We start from the raw sequence: 20,545 nt of genomic DNA, 5'->3' as shown, positions 1-20,545 counted from the left end.
CGTGGAGCTTGATACAATCACCATAAAACAAGCCATTCATATTATTCTTATTCTTAATCTTCTTTTTCTTCATATTATTATTGTTATTGGGGTTCATGAGAGGGCAAAGAGGCTAGAAAGGTACCGAGGGATGATATTTAATTGAGTGTAATAAGTCTTGTTGCTATATTTGGGCGGTGTCTGTAATTACCATAAAACAAGTCGATTACGAGGCCATTACTGCGCACAGGTGTTATATATAAGATGACGTTGATAACAATATTAAGGGGAAATAACACAAGAAAAATTTTGGGAGGTGATATTATTATAGGGTAAATATTTATAATTGTTGATGATACCTGTAAGTGCTACCAAACAAGTTAATGACGAGATTATAACTGCGTACATGGATCGAAGTGTTAACATGACAGAGTTAGCCAGATAACATAGACAACAGTGGTAACATGACAAATAGGCTGGCAGGTATCTCTCAGTACCTTTTGTCTATCTACTTATATCTGTCTGTGTCATTTTTATAAGGGAAATGCATGTCAATCAATTAATCAGTATAATATCGCCCTCCACGCATTTTCATCCTTGTGTTACTTAATTCCCCTTACTGCCCTCTCATGGACCTTAATAATAGTAATAAGAAGAATAAGAATAAGTTTAAGTAGAAGATTAATAAGAATAAGAATGGCTTTACTGAATAAGAAGGGTTTTACAGGAAATTAATTAACAGTAATATCACGTATATACCCTCCACGCACTTCTTCCTTGTGTTACCTCCCCTTATTACCCTTCATGGACCCCAATAATAGTAATAAGAAGAATAAGATTAAAGATAAGAGGAAGAAAAAGATAATAAGAACGATAATGTCTTTACAGGAGTACGGAGGAGTGTAAACAAGGTCGTGGGCGTGTCGAACAGGCCGCCGCTGAGCCGATATGTGTGTCATGATTATCTGAGTCATCATTACCTTCTTGCTAGGCCTTGCAATCGAGTGTCCAGCCTGGTAGCACGTCTTGAGCCAGGTATTTAGGTGGTTGGTGGGTATAATAATTCCCTGTACATATGATTTACCTGTAGTGAATGGAATGCAGCATGACACCTCACCCATGACAGACTGCTATGCCGTTATTTTTTGGTTATTATTTTTTGTCTTTATTCGCCTTCCCAGCCGTCTAATTCATCGCCATTATGCATTTACTGGCTGAATGATGTTTATTTTTAGTAGTGTTAGTGCAGGAGTCATGTAGTCATTGAGGAAATTGGTTAAACTACGTCTCGGGAGGGAAAGAAAAAAGAATGACCGCTATGATTTTTGGAATTTTTTTTCTTTATTTGGCTTCTCAGTGGTCTAATTCCTCTCCATTATGTACTGACTGATTGACTGGTATTTATTTTAAGTAGTGTATGTGCAGGAGTCATGTAGTCATTGAGGAAATAGGTTAAAATACGTCTCGGGAGGGAAAGAAAAAAGAATGACCGCTATGATTTTTGGCATTTTTTCCTTTATTTGCCTTCTCAGTGGTCTAATTCCTCTCCAATATGCACTGACTGATTGACTGGTCTTTAATAGATGTAGACTAAATTGCAGGAGTCTTATTCATTGAGGAAACTGCGAAGATACGTCTCAGAGGGAAGAAAAAAAAGGATGGCATTGCTCAGTCATTCCTCGGCCATCCCCTTTAAGACCTTTACCTTACCCTACTCCACTCTATGGGGCCCAGGGAAGCACCTCAAGGCCCAGGAGGCACGTGGCAGGGACTGTGACTGGGCTTGTGTGGCTTCCCAAAAAGGTTTCCTCATTCACGTCATGCGGAAGTTTTGACGTGCCATGACAGACCTCAGAATAGTTTTTATTATATATTCACAGTGTGTGTGTTAAGAGATAGTTCAGTTCCCTTGGGTGTGTTGGTAGAGCTATAACATGCCACATTTTGTTAATTTATTGTTTAAATTTCTATGAGTTAGGGAGGAAATGTGGTGTGTGTGGGTAATCCAGTAACTTGCAACTGGTGTCGTGGTGTTGGTGGGTGTGGCCATGGTGTTTACACAGCAGGAAGCACCTTGCTGGAGGAAGTCTGGATACACGTGACAAGGAACAAAAAAGGTGTGAGTCTGCTGCCAGCTGTCGTGCTGACCGAGAGTGCTCATTCACGTTCCTTCATTCATACTGCTGAGGAGAGAAATATCCTCTTGCAAGATTCTGTCTAATTGATTAGTGGATTTGTCTACAATGGAGGACTGGCTAGGTTACTTATCCCTACAGCCTTCGGGGCTCACCTTCCCCAAGCCCAGGAGGAGGAAACGGCAGAGAAAAGGTACAAGAAGACCCATCAAAAGAGTATTTTAGAAACTACTGTAACAATCTTATATTTTACTTTTTAACATTCTTCAAAGTTGCTATGCACCTTTTAGTTGTGGTACTACTCAGAATTTCATAACCCAAGTGTATGATAATATATTGTATGGGGAAACACTTCCTCAAGGTTTGCTGAGCAGTATGAGATATTTCATTATCATCATAGTGAAGCTGGTACTATAACTGCTTATATCAGTAATCTTGGAACTGCTCCTATTGTACAGTAATAACATGGATGCTATGCCTCATTTAACTTAGCTTGTACCTAAGTATAATGTAGTACTGACTGGTAAAGAGAATGGCATACTGTGTGTGCCCTAACAGGGTGTTGGTGGTGTGTGTTGGGATGGCAGTCACTGGTCTGAAAGAAAAGGCCAAGCGGTTCCGCTCCCACTTCCGGCGCCATGATAATGATAGCCAGGAGGTGGCTCAGACCCCCCTCACAGGTTAGCCCTGTTCAGTGTGGTGCTTATCTCAAGTGTTTGGAAGGCTACACAGATGCATGAGCCAAGCTTTACAGTGACCTACATCATTATCACGGCTGCATTCCCAAAATAGAGCCGTTATCTGTCTGTCCCTGACTCTTCATGACATTTCTGCAATGACTCACATCCAGTGGGTAATAAATGTAAAGTTCAGTATTATTAGTGAGATGATTATTACTAGAAAAGTTATTAGAATATTAGAAGTAAGGGGACATGCTATTTTGTGTGAGCTAGAATTAAAAAAGGAATTGTCACCTTAATTGATGCTGTGGGTGAAGGGACTTACTCCTTCCAAGGGGTGTGTACATACAGTCACTTGCTTGGGTCAGGCAAAATTTGCATGACATATACCATAATGTTTTTATTCATGTAAAGCCTTATAACAGGTGTGTTGGTCTGTGCACCCTTCCTTTGAGGTGATTCCTGCCACATCTCACCTCACTGCGACATCCACATCATGCTTGCTTGGCTTTGGTTCTCTTCTAAAATAATGTTGGCTCTGCACAGTTCTTTATTTTTGGCTTATTAATTTCACAGGTTAGTTTTATGTGAGTGTGTGTGTGGGGGGGTGAAGATAGTACACATAATCTACTGTTCCACGCATGTACAATACTAATGCATTTACTTATAAGCTAACAAATCTTCAAAGACCTCCCCACACTACTTGGCATCCACCTTCAAGTCGACAGAATGAAGTGGGTTGACGTTGTGCTGTCTGCTGTGAGGGTGGTGCTGGAGGCTGTGTCAAGGCTCATCTTTGGGATTATGTACCATGGCAATTCACAGACCCCTCTACCTCCCATCACCAACCTCATCCTGCTGGAGTCGGCCACGGCACTCGCCACAAAGATCAGGACAAGGAAGGTACTGTTGTCATTGTTGGAGTCATGATGTTGTTGACTTTTCCACTCTAGTACATACACTGAATCTCTCTTATGGAAAGTAATAGTGCTTGATTATCTGGTGAATGATATGCAGTAGTGTCTGAAGTAGATATTTAAAAAATACCTTTGTTTTTGTTCTTTCCCTAAATCTCTCTTGTGGATAGTAGTAGTGCTTAACCCATCCGCTGTGATTGGCACGGATTTGGCCTTCACTGGTAGCCTGGTAACATATACTCCAAAGTCATTCTCTGCCTCTGTGGTGGATAGTGGAGTGTTTCCCATATGGTATTGATATGGTGGATTTTTCCTCCCAAGGTGCATGACTTTACATTTTTCTTCATTGAATTGTAGCAGCCACTTTTTGTTCCATTCCTGTAGCTTGGTGATGTCTTCTTGTAGGAAATCTCATCAGTGGTGTAGTGTCTGATTAAATAAAGATTCTGAAATTACCTTTATTTTTGTTCCAGTTAACCAGTGAGGAAGTTGTCAAGTCCTTCATAGCACGCATCAGAGAGATCAATCCCATCTTGAACTGTGTGGTTGATGATCGCTTCGAGGAGGCTCTCAAAGATGCAAGAGCTGTCGATAAACTTATTGAGTATGAACCTTAGTCTTGTGTGTCTTCAGCTTCAGGTTGATTAATGTTATAGCATGATGATGGTTATATAGATGGATCAGCTTGACTACTTATGGTGCATTTTGAGTTATATTTCATTTGTGTGTTGCAGATCTGGCACAGAAAATGAGGAAACACTAGCGAAGACAAAGCCCTTCCTTGGCGTTCCTTTCACAACCAAAGACTGTTTAGCTGTGAAAGGTTTGTGACTTAATGTTCAGTCTTGGTTCTCTTCTTTTTGTAGAGAAGGAGGCAATTTTAGCAAGTTTTCCTTTTCCCTGTTTTTGTTGCCAGATTTCATTGCTATGTAAGAAAAGAAAAAGGTCTTATTTCAATGCATCCAGCACTGTATACTCACCTCTGTGTATATACATGTACGTACAACTTAATATTCAGTCTTCTCTCCTTTTTTCTTTTTGTAGAGGACTCAGGCTTTTTTATTCTCTGTTTTTGTTACTTGCTTTCATTACTGTATAAAAACAAACGGTCTTATTTCATTGCATCCAGCGTTGTATACTCACCTCCGTGTATATACAACTTAATATTCAGTCTAACTTCTCTCCTTTTTGTAGAGGATTCAGGCTTTTTTATTCTCTATTTTTGTTGCCTCCTTTCCTTGCTGTATAAAAACAAACAAGCAGGTCTTATTTCAATGTAGCCAGTGTTGTGTACTTACCTCTGTGTGTATACAACTAAATGTTTTGTAGAGGACTCAGGCTTATTTATTCTCTGTTTTTGTTGCCTCCTTTCCTTGCTATATAAAAGACAAACAAGCAGGTCTTATTTCATTGTATCCAGCATTGTATACTTACCTCTGTGTGTATACAACTAAATGTTTTGTAGAGGACTCAGGCTTATTTATTCTCTGTTTTTGTTGCCTCCTTTCCTTGCTATATAAAAAACAAATAAGCAGGTCTTATTTCAATGTAGCCAGTGTTGTATACTTACCACTGTGTGTGTACTCTCCCTCAGGCTTGAAACAGACAGCAGGTTTGTGGGTGCGGAGAGCTATGGTGGCCGAGGAGGACGCCGACACAGTGAGGGTGATGAGGGAGGCCGGTGCCATCCCTCTGTGTGTGACCAATGTCTCTGAGCTCTGCATGTGGTGGGAGAGCTCCAACACCATCTACGGCCGCACCAACAACCCTTACTGTACCTGTAGGACTGTTGGGGGGTCTTCTGGTGGGGAGGTGAGTGACTAAGCAGCAGGATGAGCAATTCTAGTTGGGCTCTTTTTTTTTTTTTTCTTCTTTTTTCTTATTACAGTAAAGGAAACAGCTCAAGGGTAAAAAGAAAAGAAAAAAGAAAATGATAATGAAAAAAAAAGCCCGCAAATCACTGCTCCTATAAAAAGAGTTGAGAGGAGTGCCCAAAAGAGAGGTCAATTTCGGAAAGAGAGGTGTCCTGATACAGGTATGTCTCGGTTATAGGTGTCCTGTGGCTCCTGCTTGACTTAATTCAGTAAAACCAGTAAACACTACCTTGATAATAATAAGGTTAAGAATAATGATTACTCTGGAATTGCTGTGGGTACCTTTATAGAGGAGGTGTTGAGTGCCTCCTCTTTTGCTTTATTTCCACACACAAAAATGTTCCTGCTCATGAAATCTATAGTAAAATCTCAGTGCCACTATTAGGTGAGTTGGCATCAGGCAAGTCCCTCCCTCCTCTTGACACTTTTAACAGGGGTGATTTTAAGTGTTAGTCCAGTCCCATAAAGGAAACTTAGGACATTAAACGAAAAAAAAAGTGATGAAAAGTGTTAGTCATTCTCATGTCAGCCACCCTTGCATAGTTATATAGAGTCATGGTGAAGCTTCCATTACACCCACTTGTTGCCTCATGTTTGTGTGTGTCTCCCTCAGGGCTGCCTCCAGGCTTCCTGCGGTTCTCCCTTCGGCATCGGTTCAGACATCGGTGGATCCATACGCATTCCGTCCTTTTTCAACGGAATATTTGGCCACAAACCTACTCATGGTGAGAGTTAGAGCAATACCATCTTACTGGTATGTGTAGGGTTGTTGCATTGGAAAGATTAGGTGGTGGTCATATTGTTCCTCAGTTTGACTTGATTTCAGACAAATTTGGTATGTTAATTTCCATCTAGTCCATGCAAGTACGTGGCGTAAGAGTATTGTTCCCACCACTAATGTTATGCTTGGGTCTGTTGTCCAGGCATAGTGAGCAACATTGGGCAGGAGCCTGTGGCCACAGGGGAAGCCATGGAGTTCTTGGCCACGGGCCCCATGTGCAGGTACGTCCAGGACATCATCCCCATGTTGAAGGTCCTCGCTGCTGGCAATGCACACCTGCTCAAATTAGACCAAAAGGTTAGTTGTATTTCTTTGTTTTTTTTTGTCGTAGAGTCCTAATAAGCTGTTAATTTTTTTGTTTTGTTTTTTGTTTTGTTTTTCTCTCGTTAGGGTATCCTCAGTGCTTATTTCTTTTTTTTTGTCATAGATTTCTAATAAGCTGGTTTATTTTTGTCTTTCACTTGTTAGGGTATCCTCAGTGTTTGGTAGAGACTGTAACTGTCAAGGAAGAATATCATCATGAAGAAAATTGGTAGACGTGTTATAGTGGAAGTACCTGAAGACGGAAGTTCCTTATATTTTCAGCATTCAGTTCATTGGGAATTTATAACAGCTTGGAGGTCAGTTATGCTGCTGGAAGGTTGCCGCATGGAGAGGGATTTTTTGTGTTGAAGCCCTTTCATATACCACATGGATTTGGAATAAGTGTTTCATGCTATCAACCTCCTTCATTCTTAAAAAGCCAAGTGATACCTCTCTTCTTCTTTGTTGAAAATAAGGAAGTTGAATAAAAAAGAAAGATATATGGTTTTTTAAGGGTGAAGGAAGGAGATAATATGAAACACTGATCACCGGGATGCATAGTGAGGCCAGACTTGCCTTTTTTCCATCGTAATAATTGGCTTTCTAACATCATTCATACTAACTTTCAAGCTCACATTGACCTGCGTGTTACTGATGAGCCACAGTCCACACAGACACAAAAACACATCAGCCACACCACCACCACCATCATCATCATCATCACCACCACCACCACAGCCACCACCATTATTCAACACAACCACTGACGCTGAGGGCATTTCAGGTGGACATTCGCAACCTCCGCTACTTCTACATCGAGGACGACGGCGGCTCCCCCCTGGTTACCCCCGTTCAGTCTGAGCTCCGCGCCGCCCAGCACAAGATTGTCAAGCACCTCGAGAAAGCTTACGGCATCAAGGCGAAGAAGGTAAAGGGAGGTGACAAGGGAGTGAATGTCGACATGAAACAGTAGGTATGTAAGGCAGAGGGGGGAAGGGGCGAGACAGTGATTGTTGACAGGGAATTTTTTTTTTTTTTTTTTTTTTTAAAGTTTTCATATCCATGTCTGCTTAGTGAGGGACTGTTTGGGTCTAGCATATCTATATCATTTTTTTTATTTTCCCTTCCTTTAATTTTTCCTTTATTTTCATGGATCTCACTACCATAATAATAACAATAATAGTAATAATAATAATAGCACTTCAAGCAGTACATCCAACTCCATCAGGGAAAACTTGTCCAACCCCAGAAGAGAAAATGAAGGTGTTAGATGAAGAGATGAAAAGAGAAGACTTGAAATAATATGTAATGCCTCCTTTTCTCCTTTCTATGCCAACAGATCACACTGGGGAAACTGAAAGCCGCTGTTCCAATGTACTTCTCCAAGCTTGCTAGTGTGGAGGAGGCCCACACATTTTGTCAAGAACTAGCTCTGAAAAAGGTAAGCCAGACTTATATCATTATTTCACGCGTAGAGTATTTATTGTATTGTGAGGCAAATTTTGTCTTATGCACTAGATATGGGAGGTTGTGTGGGGCTGTATGTGCCACAGAGTATATGTAGAGGAGTTGGTGAAGTGATGCATGTGGTGATATTATACTCTCTATATCTTGGAAAAATTCTTATATAATGGAGATGATGTAAAAGCAGGTCTGGGTCGGGGGTCGTCTTCTTCATCGCTTACTACTGGTGTGACCTTTAACTTGTCACTCTCCCACAATAACAGATCATCTCATTTAACTTCCTTAATTTCCCTTATGGATGTTAAACGAGAAGATATTTTATTGAGGGAGAGTGCTGAGTCAAAGGCCACTCAGTACTCAGCAACAACACAGATATGTATACAATAACTTAAGAAAAGAACAGATAAACATGTGCTACCCCCACCCTCCTCAGCACTCAATATGTTACTAACTCATGTGTTGCAGGGATCCATCAATGTGTGGATGGAGCTGTTGAAGTGGTGTCTGTGCTGCTCCAAACACACCTTCCCCGGCCTGCTGCTCGGCGTGCTGGAGAAGCTCAACAACCACCACAAACAGTCCGATGACTTCCCCAAACTCCTCGCCATGTGTGCCGACCTCAAGCAGGAGATGAAGGTCAGGACAGTGCCTTGTGTTGTTTGGGTTTAAAGGAGAGAACATTGGTTTAAAGATTAATGTGTGTGACATTTTACAACAGCAGTGGGTATAGCAATATTATTTGACTGGGATTGCATCTTTTTTTTTCTGGTATGTGCACTAATGAAGGTCAGGAGAGCCTCTTATGTTTCTTGGATTTAAAGGAGAGAGTATTGGTTTGAAGATTTAGTGTCCATTTAATTTCATAATGAGTGGTTACAGCAAAATTTTATCACAGTTATATGCACTAATGAAGGTCAGGACAGCCCCTTATGTTGGATTTAATGGGGAGATTATTGGTTTGAGGATTAGTGTGCATTACATTTCATAACAGCGGTGGTGGTTATAACTAATTAATTCACCTGGATTACATCACTGTTTTTTCCTGATATATATTCACTAATTAGACCGGTGCATAGCGTAGCAACTGTTCAGGACTCCAATATAAACTCAGGTATCCTACACATCCACTTTTGATAAGGCTTTCGTAGAGGTTATTGATTTTTACATGGGTAGTTTTATGAGCCTGGTGATAGTTTGACAAAGCTTCTGCACGGTGAATATGAAAAACACTCATGAGAACCCAACTAATATCCTTTGTGACCTTTGGAAATATTGGTTATGAGAGCCGGAAATGTCTGAGAATATGGACCATAGGAATTAGCGAGCATACCATTTGTGATTTTTCTTTCGCCACTCCAGGAGCTTCTTGGCGATGACGGTGTGTTGCTATTCCCAAGCCACCCCACCGTCGCCCCATACCACGGCCAGCCACTCTTCAGGCCCTTCAACTTCTGCTACACTGCCGTCATCAACATCCTCCTCTTCCCCTCCACACAGTGCCCCCTCGGCCTGGGCTCAGAAGGCTTGCCACTAGGGATCCAGGTAAGGACTCTGTAACGTTTGATTTTTTTTATAATGGCACCAGTTATGCTTGGCTCATGCTGCCCCCGGAATTCATTCTTGATTCGCTTGGACGGTTTCTTCTCGAGTCCGAGTTGATGGGTCGTCTTCAGGACAGCATGTGGGTAGTCTTAGGCCACTCAGCGGTGACTGAAAAATCCCAGGTGGTAGCGTGGGGATTCAAACCGACGATGTTCATGGCGCCGTGAATGCTAGGCCTGCACACTAACCACTCAGCCAACGCCTACCCTACCCTACCTATGCCTACCCTAAATTTGGCCTCTTGTTGTTTTTCTTTTGGGGAGCAGTGACTAGCGAGCTCTTATGTTTTTTTGTTTTTCCCCTTGAGCTGCTTCCTTTACTGTAAAAAAAAATCCTACCAAGCAGCATGATTAAAAGATTCTGTACTGTGGTCACATTCAGCTGGGTACAAGATGACTCCTTTCTCACACTTAGAAGGATGGTACGGGGCAGACTTTCTTACACTAACAATTATTATTATTAAAAAAAAAAGAGACAAATCAGGTAGAGAGGGAGGAGTGTGGACGCAATAAGCATCCAGATCAGTATCCCCCAAACACCAGAGATGCCGAGAAAGAGAAAATGAAAGTGAAAGCAATGAGAGAGAAGTAGAAAGAGGACGTGATAATGGATAGATAATATGATAAGTTTAACCTGGTAGCAGCGGGGATCATGTTTCTTAGGCTGCGTTTACACCAAGTGAGTCGCGTCGAGTCGAGTCACGTCAAGTCATTTGATGCGATTCATTTTGACGCATCTCCGTTTACACCGACTGCATCAACCTGAGTCAAGTCAGTACTCAGTCACCCATTTGACTTCATGGAGAATGGATGCATATTCTCTTGCTGAAGTAACTGCTTTGCTCTGGCTTCGTCGTCGCAGACGGAAAAATAGAGCTCGAATCTGGATGCATCATCTGAACACCAAGAGGCCAGATTTTGGAAGCTTCAGTCATTTATTCCCAGACCTGGTAAACTATTCAGAAAAATTCTACAACTTTTTTAGGATCCCGGTGGTTGGGGTCACTGGAATCATAAATGGCAGGGCGCTCTTGTCTTGAACTAAATTGATAAGGAGTTCCACCAGCATACTTCAAGACACCACGGCAGACTCGGTGTGACTGATGTCAAAATAGGTCCAGTCCTATATGTGACTTGACGCGACGCAACGCAACGTGACTCGACGCATTCGGTGTAAACGGTTTCTTTCAAAAACCCAAACAAATCAGTGTTAAAACTGGGGTGGCGATTCATGATGCGTCATGAAGCATCATGACACGACGTGACGCGACTCGCTTGGTGTAAACGCAGCCTTTATGGTCCCTCTAAGCGTGAAAAATGAGAAAAAAATCATCACTCACACAAACCATTTCATAATATATATCAAAGCACTTTTGATCAGTTTATGTATCATCAATTTTAGGGGGTTTATATCATGGCACAAATTTGTCCCATCGCTGCCACACATTAAAGCCACAAATTTGGCCTGTCGCTGCTACCGGGTTAAAGCAATGGTCAACACCCACCTGTTAAATCATTAGGTACTACTTTTGTCTCCCCCCTTTATTTTATTCTTCATACTTTGCCACTGTGTTTTACTTTTCATATCCATTCTGCTCATTAAGGGACTCTGTTGTTCTATTATTTTCTCTTGATGCCCTTTCATGGATCTCAGTAATAATATCTTGTGTTACTTTTTATCCTGGATGTCCCTTTCTCTCTAAGTAAAAAAAAATGAGGTAGTAATTCTGATAGTTTGTTCCCTCTATCCAGGATCTCCTCTTCTTGCTAAGTGAAAGAAGGGAAAAGGTGATAAGTGGGTAGTGATTTTCATTTGATTAGTTTTCAAATGATAAAAATAAAAATGTCCCCTCCTCAATACTGACCCATTCTTGTGTGTATTGTTGCAGGTCGTAGCAAACCACCACCAAGACCACCTGACTTTAGCTGTCGCCTCAGAGCTGGAGAAGGCCTTTGGTGGATGGGTTTGTCCCTCAATAGTAAAATAAATAACCACAAGCAGACCAAAACTCACAAGTGCATTACTTAGAGGCTTAATGAGCATTCCTAGCAAGATATTTTGTCTATGCCCTCTCGATAGTTTGTTGTTACTTGTGATTGCTTACCTGTATCAGTGGTTGGTGTTTGTTACCCATTGTATGTTAGACCATACATAAGTTTTGTATGTTCATGTTTTATGGGTTTTTTGCCCAGTCTTATTTATGTTTACTGGTACCGTGGTACAAGATATTTATTTTGAGTGCACCTCAATAAATGCTAATTGTACTGTTTACAATGATGTATTGTTCATCCACAGAGCAAGATGAACACTAAACACAGCATGAATTTATGAATGCACGGGTAGAATAAAACAATTGTAAGAATTTAGCCCCAAAAGCAGGAGTCAGGTCACCCAAACAATGGTAACATGGTACTGCCTTCATGTGTGCCAGCCTGATGAGAGCAAAGCTTAGTCTTACAAGTCTTGTGTTCAAATAAAGCTTTTTCTTACTTAGTCTTGTGGTCAAGTGCATGACTAGACAAAGATCAGCAGGTAATAGGTATAGTTGGGGGCATAGGCTACAGCTACGCCTTGTGTTGGTGCTCATCTCCCTTGAGCCTGTGGTGGGTAAGAATCCATGAAACTGGGACACAGGGGAAAGATTAATGCAGGTTGTTATTTTAAAAGTAAATATGAAATTGGGTCAAATTACTTTTTATTCCCTAACCATATACAAAGATAATAACCTCAGTGACTAGTACTAAGTGTAATTACTCTTTTTGTTCTGATTCAAGGCACAGTTCATTAATCTCAGTGAGTAAACACTGCTTGATGCAGCACGTTACACTCATGCTTGTGACATGTGAGGTGTGACCCACAAGCTCCCTTCCTCAGCCAGTGCAGAAATATTTGGCCGTCACCTCACGAGTAAATCATTGCCAATAATGAATGTGACTTGTGTTATATGAAAATTTAAATATATGAGTTGTTTCTGGTTAGGCAGGTGTATAAAGTTGAGCTCTTATAAGTAGCAATAGTTATGTTCATGCGAATGCAGAGTTGAATGGGAGCACCAAAGTGTGGTGTGTGTCGTGATGAGATGTAAAAAGTAATGAAGATGTGTATGGGACTTAGAATGGATGTGAAGTGGTGACTACAACAAGCCGACTTTACATCCACTCCCCCTGCAACTTGTGGCTCACGCCTCGCATGCCCCTCTTAAATTAACCCATCCACATCGTCCTCGGAGACGTCTAAGTCACTACGTGGGTGCTGTGAGTATTTGGTCCAGCTTGCCTGCTGCTGAGAAGGAGGCATTGAGTCTTGAAGGCAGTGTCAAAATTTCCCTGAAGGTATAGTTCAATCACAAAGTGGTGAGTGGAGAGGAACTTAGGGTGGATATGATATGCACTCACTTCAAGACGGAAGACAATTTCAACTGTGTGAATAAAATAAGAACACAACATGCATTATTTTGTTAGCAAGTTGGTGTGAACAGTATGGTGATGTATAGTTTTGGGAGAAAAATGAGTCTAAAATGAGAAGGAAAAACATGAAAGGCACCAGATGGCTCCCAGGACAGTAAACCCAAGAAAAAACAACAGATCCAGAGCAAGGACCCGAAGAGTCATGCAGCAGTGTCTAAAATTTAAAAGAGGTTTCTGGAACATGCTGGGGTTCTAGGCTACACCCATTTAAAGTATGTGAGTCAGATAAGCTAAATATCACATTATCATCTTTGCAAGCCCAACTTCCTACAAAGGGAGGGGAAGGAGTTGATTAAAGCTGCAAAGAAACTGTAAAACATCACGAAAAGTAAGAGAAGGATTACCGGGTAAAACAGGACACACTACACATTCACACATCACTCAAGCATTGTCATCCCGGGTGTGATGCTGGCCGTAACACATCATAACTATCGATGCACGAAACCTAATATACTGTGAAAGGTCTAAAGGCAAGCTCTCACATTAAAAGGAGATGCAATCTTGACACATGCATTCTGCTGTACACACTCCTCACATCCTTTCTCTGCAGGACCTCTCGCTTGCATCACGTCCTTCACTCACCAACAGAGGATGGGCATCATGCAGGTAAGAGGTCACAAGCACATATGTAAACATTCTAAAACTCTCTAAAATTATGTAAAGTCATTGTTCGGTGTTTTGACGACCCAGCGCTCAGGGGAGACATACTGGATTGCCCTAGGTCCAGTGGCGGGTCTCGGTGGACTTGAGGTGAGGGAAGGTGGAGGAGGTGGGGGAAACCTGGGCGGGGGAACACTGGGGCGCCGGAAGTCCCGGTACACCATTGCCACCAGGAGGTAAAGACCACCGACAATCTTCTCGAAAAATCCCAACACGGTCTGCAGAAATGGTGTTGCATTGTGGACGAAGATTCCCGCCTCCCTGACAAACCGCAAGCCAACCACATGTGACTCCCGGAGAAATGTCACCAAGCCTATCACCAGGGTCATGAGCAGCACGGTGATGAATCTGCAGGTGGAGAGAGATATGAACAATGTCTTCCAACAACACCCTAGGCACTAAAGACATGGATTAGCAGCACGGTGTTGAATATGCAACTGGAGAAAAGTATCAACAAAACATTTCTTTATCAGCACAGTGAGGAGTCAAATATGCACAGCCAGATTGATGTACATAAATAACTGAATGGAAATGGAAAGAAAAATGGAAATGGAACAAAAATGAGGTGATAAGAAAATGCAAATGGAAAGAAAAGAAAAAGCTTACCTGATAGTTTCCTTGATGTTGGAGAGACTTATCGCAGACGTGATGGTGGAGAGGATGGTGGCAGGTCTGAGGCTGGTGAACTGGTCCGCAAAGTCCTGCAGCACCTCACTCACACTCTCCAGCTCACTCTGCGCTCCACCCTTGGCCTTTTTCTTCATCCGTTTTCGTCTCGCCTCGGCCAGTTCGCCGTCGTAAGGATGAATGCTCCTAAAAACATTCCATCAAGGGAGGTGTTAATGACATGCTACTTTTCCTCTCAAATTACGCATTAGAATCAATACAATAGATGGAAATTATGGAAGCTGTGAGGAAAAAAAAGTCTAAAAGTCCATACTCTCACACATTTTGGGGCTCACACACCAACATTTAGTAAGGTTTTCATAGAGGTTGTTGTGTTAGTATTTCCACAGGTGGTTTTATGAGCCTAGTGATAGTTTGACGAGGCTTCTGCATCATGAATGTGAAAAAACACTAATGAGAACCTGACTAATCTCTTTTGTGGCCTTCAAAAATACATGTTGAGAGAGCTGGAAGTGTCTGAGAATATGGGGACGGAGATAAGACACTCTTTGATATGCCTTGAATTGATACGAAAATAAAAATAGATAAATAAATAAATAAAATAAAGCTCAGAGTACATGTTGGCAAAAGCTTCAGTAATGGACCCTTACCTGATTTCCTTCACCGAGATCATGAGGCCAAATTGAGGCTGTACCCTGGTGCCTGTGACGGTGTACCAGTAGTGGCCGGGGGTGGGCGGCGCCTCCAGCAGCACCCACAGGCGGTAGTAAGGGCTCTTGTCGGGTGCTGTGGGTCAAATTTGGTGCCAGGGAAAAAAAGGTGAAATTTCGGCATGCACCGCCTTCCTCCATTGGGGTATATCCCCAACGAAAAAAAAAAATAAATAAATAAATAAAAATAAGCTGATTAGTAAATATTGAACTATAGGAGACTATAATGAAAACCAAAGGGAAGTTGAGAAAAGCAATGAGAAAACAAGAGAAGCTTGAGAAAACTAGAACAGGATGAAGAGAAGTGAATGTTTTTATTTCTTGAAGTGCAATGGAGAGGTCAATTTGTAAATAATATACTGAAAGGGAATATGGTACTGACACTATTATAAAAATAAAAGAAAAATTGAGAATGTCACTGAAAAGCAATGGGAAATAGGCAAGAAAACAGGTAGAGCAAGAAGAAGAGTGAATGTCTTTACTTATCTAAATGTAAAATAGAAAAGGTCAAATTTAAAGCTGATTTGCAAATTTGATAATATGAAAACCAAAGGAAAGGTAAGAAAGTTAGTGAGAAACAATGGGGAAAATGTATAAAACTAGAAGAGGAAAAGGAGTGGATGTCTTTTCTTTTAATAAACATCAACGAGATTTGGAAACACGCACAAAAAGGTTCTGACGTACGTGTTATGTTGATCCACCTGGTCCCGTCCTGCACGCCTGGGATGCTGGAGATAATGGTCTGGAGCTGCTGGTTCATCTCCACCTCCCACTCATCCACCTCGATCACATCCCTGTAGCCGCCCACACTCTCCACCCACTGCCGCTCCTCCACCCACCCAGAGAATATCCTTCCGCGCAGTCGTTCCTCAATGTACTCGAGACTTCCAGGAGCGAATTTTGACTTAATCTTCGTTTTACCCTTCGACGATCTTTTTCTTGAGCACACGGAGGAGTCAGAATCCTTGCCATCTCTTGCGCTGCTAAGACCCTTCTGCTTTTTGCTCTTGGTCCTGGGCTTGCCGGCTGCCGGGTGGGTCTGGTTTAGGCTCGGTGTGGTGGTGGAGGTGGTTAGTGCATGAGATTCACTGCTGGAGTCTGGCTGTGGCTCTGGGTCGATAGGTGGCTCACTCAGACGGAAGGAGAAGGAGTGGGTGACAGGCTCAACAAGGGTGTCCTCAGTAGTTCTGGTTTCTGAAGTTTTGTCTCGTTTTTCGTCGTCTTTTAAAGTGGTTGGTGGAAGATCGTTTTCCTCTTGGGTGGCTGAGTTTGGTTGACTGGCTGCTGTTTCTCCTTCTCTATCTCCTCTTCCTTTTTCTCCTTCCTCCTCTCCTCTATTGAGCAATTCTGAGTTACAATCGAAGGTATGCTGACTGGCTCCTGCACCTTCTCTTTCTTCTTGACTAGATATTGTTGAGCTACTACCAAAGTTACGCTGACTGGCTGTTGCATCTCCTTCTTCTCCTCTCTTGATAGGCAATGTTGGGCCACGATCAAATTTATGCTGACTGGCTGCTGCACCTTCTTGTTCTCCTCCTCCTTGGTTAAGTAATGTTGGGGTAATATCAGTGTTAAGTGGACTGTCTACTGCACATTCACCTCCTCCTTTTTCTCCTCCCTCTTCTCGCTTGAGCATTTTTAAGTTGCTTTCGGCGTCAGGTTTGTCATCAGAGAGTCCTACAGTCCGCGAGCCTCCACTTGGTATGCTTTCTTCAGTTCTGCTCGTACTTGTTCCTCCCGCAGACCCTTTTGCCCCATGCGCCTGGTGGAAGCCTTTAATATTTTTTATCGAGGGTGTCGGAAAGCTCTTGAAGATGTTGCGGATGGTGCTTTTCTTAGTGGGGGGTGACGACTCTGCAGGATTTTCTTTATGGTCATCCTTTGGCATCTCCTGCCCTGACATCCTGAGCCTGGAGGGAGAATGAGGGTGAACATGTTGCTAATAATCTACTTTTGTTATTGCAATAGAAAAAAACATAAGGGTAAAAAAGTCAAGACTTGTGCCATGTCATAGTGCTACTGCAGCTACTAACTAAATAAACGTAACTCACTAACACAGTATTATTTTGGTAAACAGCATCCTAAGTACAGAGAATTTGGTAAATTTCCCCTTTCACCAACTTCACTCCAAGTTGTCATTTCTCACCTGTCACCACCACGGCACACTGCCTCTACACACAATGAAATTGGTTACAATTAAGTACGATATCAAAATTAACTAAGTCTAACAAATTAAATTAAAACTAAACCATGATAGAGGGCTTTGCCCCCCTGGCAACCCCCTCACCTGCTACCTGGGGGCTTCACCCCCATTGACGGGACGTCAATGGGGAATGAAAAAAACTATCACAAAAATAAATAATTTCCAACAGAAGCAGCACTAAATGTTGATAAGACATTGAGATCTTTCAGAAAAAGATAGTGTCCACCATCTGAGTGAAGTTGGTGAAAGACCAGCAGATGAATACTGAAAATTCTTACTCAAAACCAACCAGAAAAAAGGTAAATATTTAGGTAAAGAGATTTGTCCTTCGGTAAGGAATATTTAATTTAGTTTAGAGGTCTCCTGTGCCAGTGTTCTTTATAATAACCATAACACAACACCAGCTCTAAATAGCCCCATCAGCCAGAGTATGGCCGAAAACACAAGACAAGGGATGCACTTCACAGCGACGGGTTAGGACAGCCATGTAAAGGGGGCTGTCTTCATTTATGTACACCTGCCTAAACCATCCCAGCCCCAAGGACAGATGCAGGGGACTGTCTTCTCCTGTTCTTTACCTGTCCATCACATACTCAGCCCACAAAGATCAGGTACAAGGACTGACTTTGGTAATTGTGGAGATTCACTCTGCGCCTCCAAAATACGATATTACGCCTCCATACTGTAATTAAGGGACAAAATACATTTCCCTCAACCATAATATGAAGGCACAAGTACTTAAAAGTAAAGAAAAGGCTTAATCCCCTTCCCCTAACAATCTTGGGGGACCCATGGGAAATCGGGAGTTTTGGGTGGGGGAGCATATTAAACTATTCCACCCGAACTTTACATAACCTAACCTCTAACTGAGGGACTTCGCCCCCCTCCTAACTAGGGGGGGCACAGCCCCCCTCTGGACCCCCCCCCACATGTATGATGTGCCAGAAAAACTAGAGAAGTACAGCAGTATGTGAGACCTTGGAAAGGTTATTATTCTTGTGGGGCAATATTGGAGGCACGTAGTGAATCTCAATATTTACCCTGACCACACCTGTCAACTAGCCCCATACCTTCCTAGCCCCAAAAACAGGTAAGGGGGACTGACAACCTGTTGTATACCCATCCATCACCTTCCAGCCCCAGGTATGGGGGACGGACTTCACCTGTTAATTACCTCCTGTCTTGTTTTCATCTGCACACCTGTCCTAGCCCTCCACACCTGTCTAGCCCCCCGAGAACAGGTAAGGGGGACTGAATTAACCTGTTGTCTACCTGTCCCCACCTCCCCAGCCCCAAGAACACGTCACGTACAGGAGTTAATTTTACCTGTGGGGTTAAAAACACGTACGGGGGCTTAATTTCACCTGTTGTCAATGTACGGGGGCTGACCTCACCTGTTGACCGTCTCCCCCTCACCTGCCCGTCCCTTATTACAGGTAGATGGACAGGTATGACAGTGAGTCACCTTCCTGATGTTCCTGTTGATTTACCTTGATTTTTAGGGCGTCCGGACCACCTAGACGACCTCGAAAGACTGGCTAAGCAGTATTTAAAGGGATATTCAGTTATATTAGCGTGATTATATAAGAAAGATAAAGGGAAGAACCAATTATTATGAGGATATTTTTTTATTTAACTCGTCTGGTTAATTCAAACAACCTCAAAAGACCGGCTACGATATATTTAAAGGGATACTCAGTTAGATTTTAGTGATTACGAGAAATATAAAGGAAGTAAACAATTATTATGAGTATGTTTTTGATTAACCTTGATTTTTAGGGCGTCTGGATAATTTAAACAATCTCGAAACACTGATTTAGGGTTACTTAAAGGGATATTCAGTTAGATTTTAGTGATTATGAGAAATATAAAGGAAAGAAACAATTATTATGAGTATGTTTTTGATTAACCTTGATTTTTAGGGCGTCTGGATAATTTATAAACAGCCTCGAAACACTGATTTAGGGTTACTTAAAGGGATATTCAGTTACATTTTAGTGATTATAAGAAAGATAAAGGAAAGAAACAATTATTATGAGTATGTTTTTTATTTAACTCGATTTTTAGGGCGTCTGGATAACTTAAACAGCCTCAAAAGACTGATATTTAAAGGCAAAAAAAAAAAAAAAGGGATAGTCAGTTAGATATGAGTGATTATAAGAAAGATAAAGCCAAGAAACAAATATGAGTATATATTTTTTATTTAACTTGATTTTTAGGGCGTGGGACCACCTAAACAACCTCAAAGGACTGTCTAAGAGATGTTTAAAGTTAGATTTGAGTGAATATAAGAAAGACAAAGCCAGTAGGAATTATTTATTAATATTCCTGTTGAATTATTACCTTATATGGCCGTGTAGACCCTTAAGACACCTCAAAAGACTGGCTAACGTTGATTTTAAAAGAATATATCAGTTAGATTTTAATGATTATAAGAGAGATAAAGCCTTAAGGAGTAATTATATGAATACGTTAGATCGAGATAGAAGAGAGAAAATGAATAGAGGGAGATAATGTTTTCTTGTATAATTGTATGTATAACACTTGAAGATAGCGAACCATTTGTCTTGTGGGGTTATAAGAGGAGAATCACTTTTAATTGATGCAGTGGGAGTAGTATTAGTGGTATGCAAGTCAGTCTTTACGTTTTTATTGCCTTTTAATTCTTTTCTATTTATATCTACAGTTTATTATTTTTCTTCATGTTTTCTCCCACAGTCTTTCTACAGTTATATAGTGTTCTTTACTTTCCCAACACTATTTTATTTCACTCAATTTCCAAAATAAAGTTATATCGAGCTCTACCTATATTTTTTTAAGTAATTAAAAATTATATAGCATTATTTCGGACAGGTTTTGAGGTACTAGATAGTTGATTTAATGCATTTTTTTCTTACGTAGATTTTTAATTTTGAGGTAAAGCTTTAGGCCAGCGGTCATTATATAGGAGGGAGGGATTGTTTCCAAAATAAATAAAAAAATATCGATCTCTTTACATAAAGTACGGTGACTAAAGAGCATAAAGCATCATTTCAGATATACTTTGATGTACTAGATGGCTTAAAATTGATCGATTATTCCTGGCGTAACTTTTGAATATCGAGGTAAAGTTTTCGCCCGACGGTCAGTAATATGGCTTCCAA

General features: G+C 41.4%; 2 protein-coding genes across 14 annotated transcripts; one reads left to right on the top strand and one right to left on the bottom strand.

Annotated features, from left to right (window-relative positions):
• Positions 1-850: 850 nt before the first annotated feature.
• Positions 851-12,423, top strand: LOC127003409 (fatty-acid amide hydrolase 2-A-like). Of its 5 annotated transcripts, none has more exons than XM_050870027.1 (13): positions 859-1,014; positions 2,673-2,794; positions 3,516-3,697; positions 4,185-4,315; positions 4,446-4,534; positions 5,306-5,523; positions 6,199-6,310; positions 6,509-6,663; positions 7,454-7,597; positions 8,009-8,110; positions 8,599-8,769; positions 9,493-9,675; positions 11,624-12,423. In XM_050870027.1, the coding sequence occupies exons 2-13, from the start codon at positions 2,695-2,697 to the stop codon at positions 11,720-11,722; spliced, it is 1,686 nt and encodes a 561-aa protein (XP_050725984.1). In that variant the 5' UTR covers positions 859-1,014; positions 2,673-2,694; the 3' UTR covers positions 11,723-12,423. The 5 variants fall into 5 exon arrangements, with proteins under 5 accessions (XP_050725986.1, XP_050725984.1, XP_050725987.1 ...); XM_050870030.1 differs by lacking the exon at positions 2,673-2,794 and adding an exon at positions 3,220-3,370 and having other exon boundaries at positions 871-1,014; XM_050870029.1 differs by lacking the exon at positions 2,673-2,794 and having other exon boundaries at positions 851-1,014.
• On the bottom strand, positions 12,414-19,365 carry LOC127003407 (uncharacterized). 9 transcript variants are annotated; one of them, XM_050870026.1, is made up of 6 exons: positions 18,797-18,944; positions 16,721-17,109; positions 15,884-16,651; positions 15,140-15,275; positions 14,469-14,675; positions 12,414-14,210 (listed from the first exon to the last, which is right to left on the bottom strand). In XM_050870026.1, exons 2-6 carry the CDS (start codon positions 17,100-17,102, stop codon positions 13,856-13,858), a joined length of 1,848 nt encoding a protein of 615 aa, XP_050725983.1. In that variant the 5' UTR covers positions 17,103-17,109; positions 18,797-18,944; the 3' UTR covers positions 12,414-13,855. The 9 variants fall into 9 exon arrangements, with proteins under 9 accessions (XP_050725983.1, XP_050725980.1, XP_050725979.1 ...); XM_050870023.1 differs by lacking the exon at positions 18,797-18,944 and adding an exon at positions 19,313-19,365 and having other exon boundaries at positions 15,884-17,109; XM_050870022.1 differs by lacking the exon at positions 18,797-18,944 and adding an exon at positions 19,170-19,255 and having other exon boundaries at positions 15,884-17,109.
• Positions 19,366-20,545: the final 1,180 nt, after the last annotated feature.

The sequence above is a fragment of the Eriocheir sinensis genome, chromosome 25 (assembly GCF_024679095.1).
Source record: "Eriocheir sinensis breed Jianghai 21 chromosome 25, ASM2467909v1, whole genome shotgun sequence".
NCBI classification, from domain to species: Eukaryota; Metazoa; Arthropoda; class Malacostraca; order Decapoda; family Varunidae; genus Eriocheir; species Eriocheir sinensis.
This window is presented reverse-complemented; position numbering and strand designations above follow the sequence as displayed.

Coding starts and splice junctions, on each gene's coding strand:
- LOC127003409 (XM_050870027.1), top strand. CDS start 2,695: ATGGCAGTCACTGGTCTGAAAGAAAAGGCCAAGCGGTTCCGCTCCCAC. Junction 7,598..8,008: donor ACGGCATCAAGGCGAAGAAG/GTAAAGGGAGGT, acceptor CTATGCCAACAG/ATCACACTGGGGAAACTGAA. Junction 8,111..8,598: donor AAGAACTAGCTCTGAAAAAG/GTAAGCCAGACT, acceptor CATGTGTTGCAG/GGATCCATCAATGTGTGGAT.
- LOC127003407 (XM_050870023.1), bottom strand. CDS start 17,102: ATGTCAGGGCAGGAGATGCCAAAGGATGACCATAAAGAAAATCCTGCA. Junction 14,676..15,139: donor ATCTCGGTGAAGGAAATCAG/GTAAGGGTCCAT, acceptor GAATGTTTTTAG/GAGCATTCATCCTTACGACG. Junction 14,211..14,468: donor AACATCAAGGAAACTATCAG/GTAAGCTTTTTC, acceptor CTCCACCTGCAG/ATTCATCACCGTGCTGCTCA.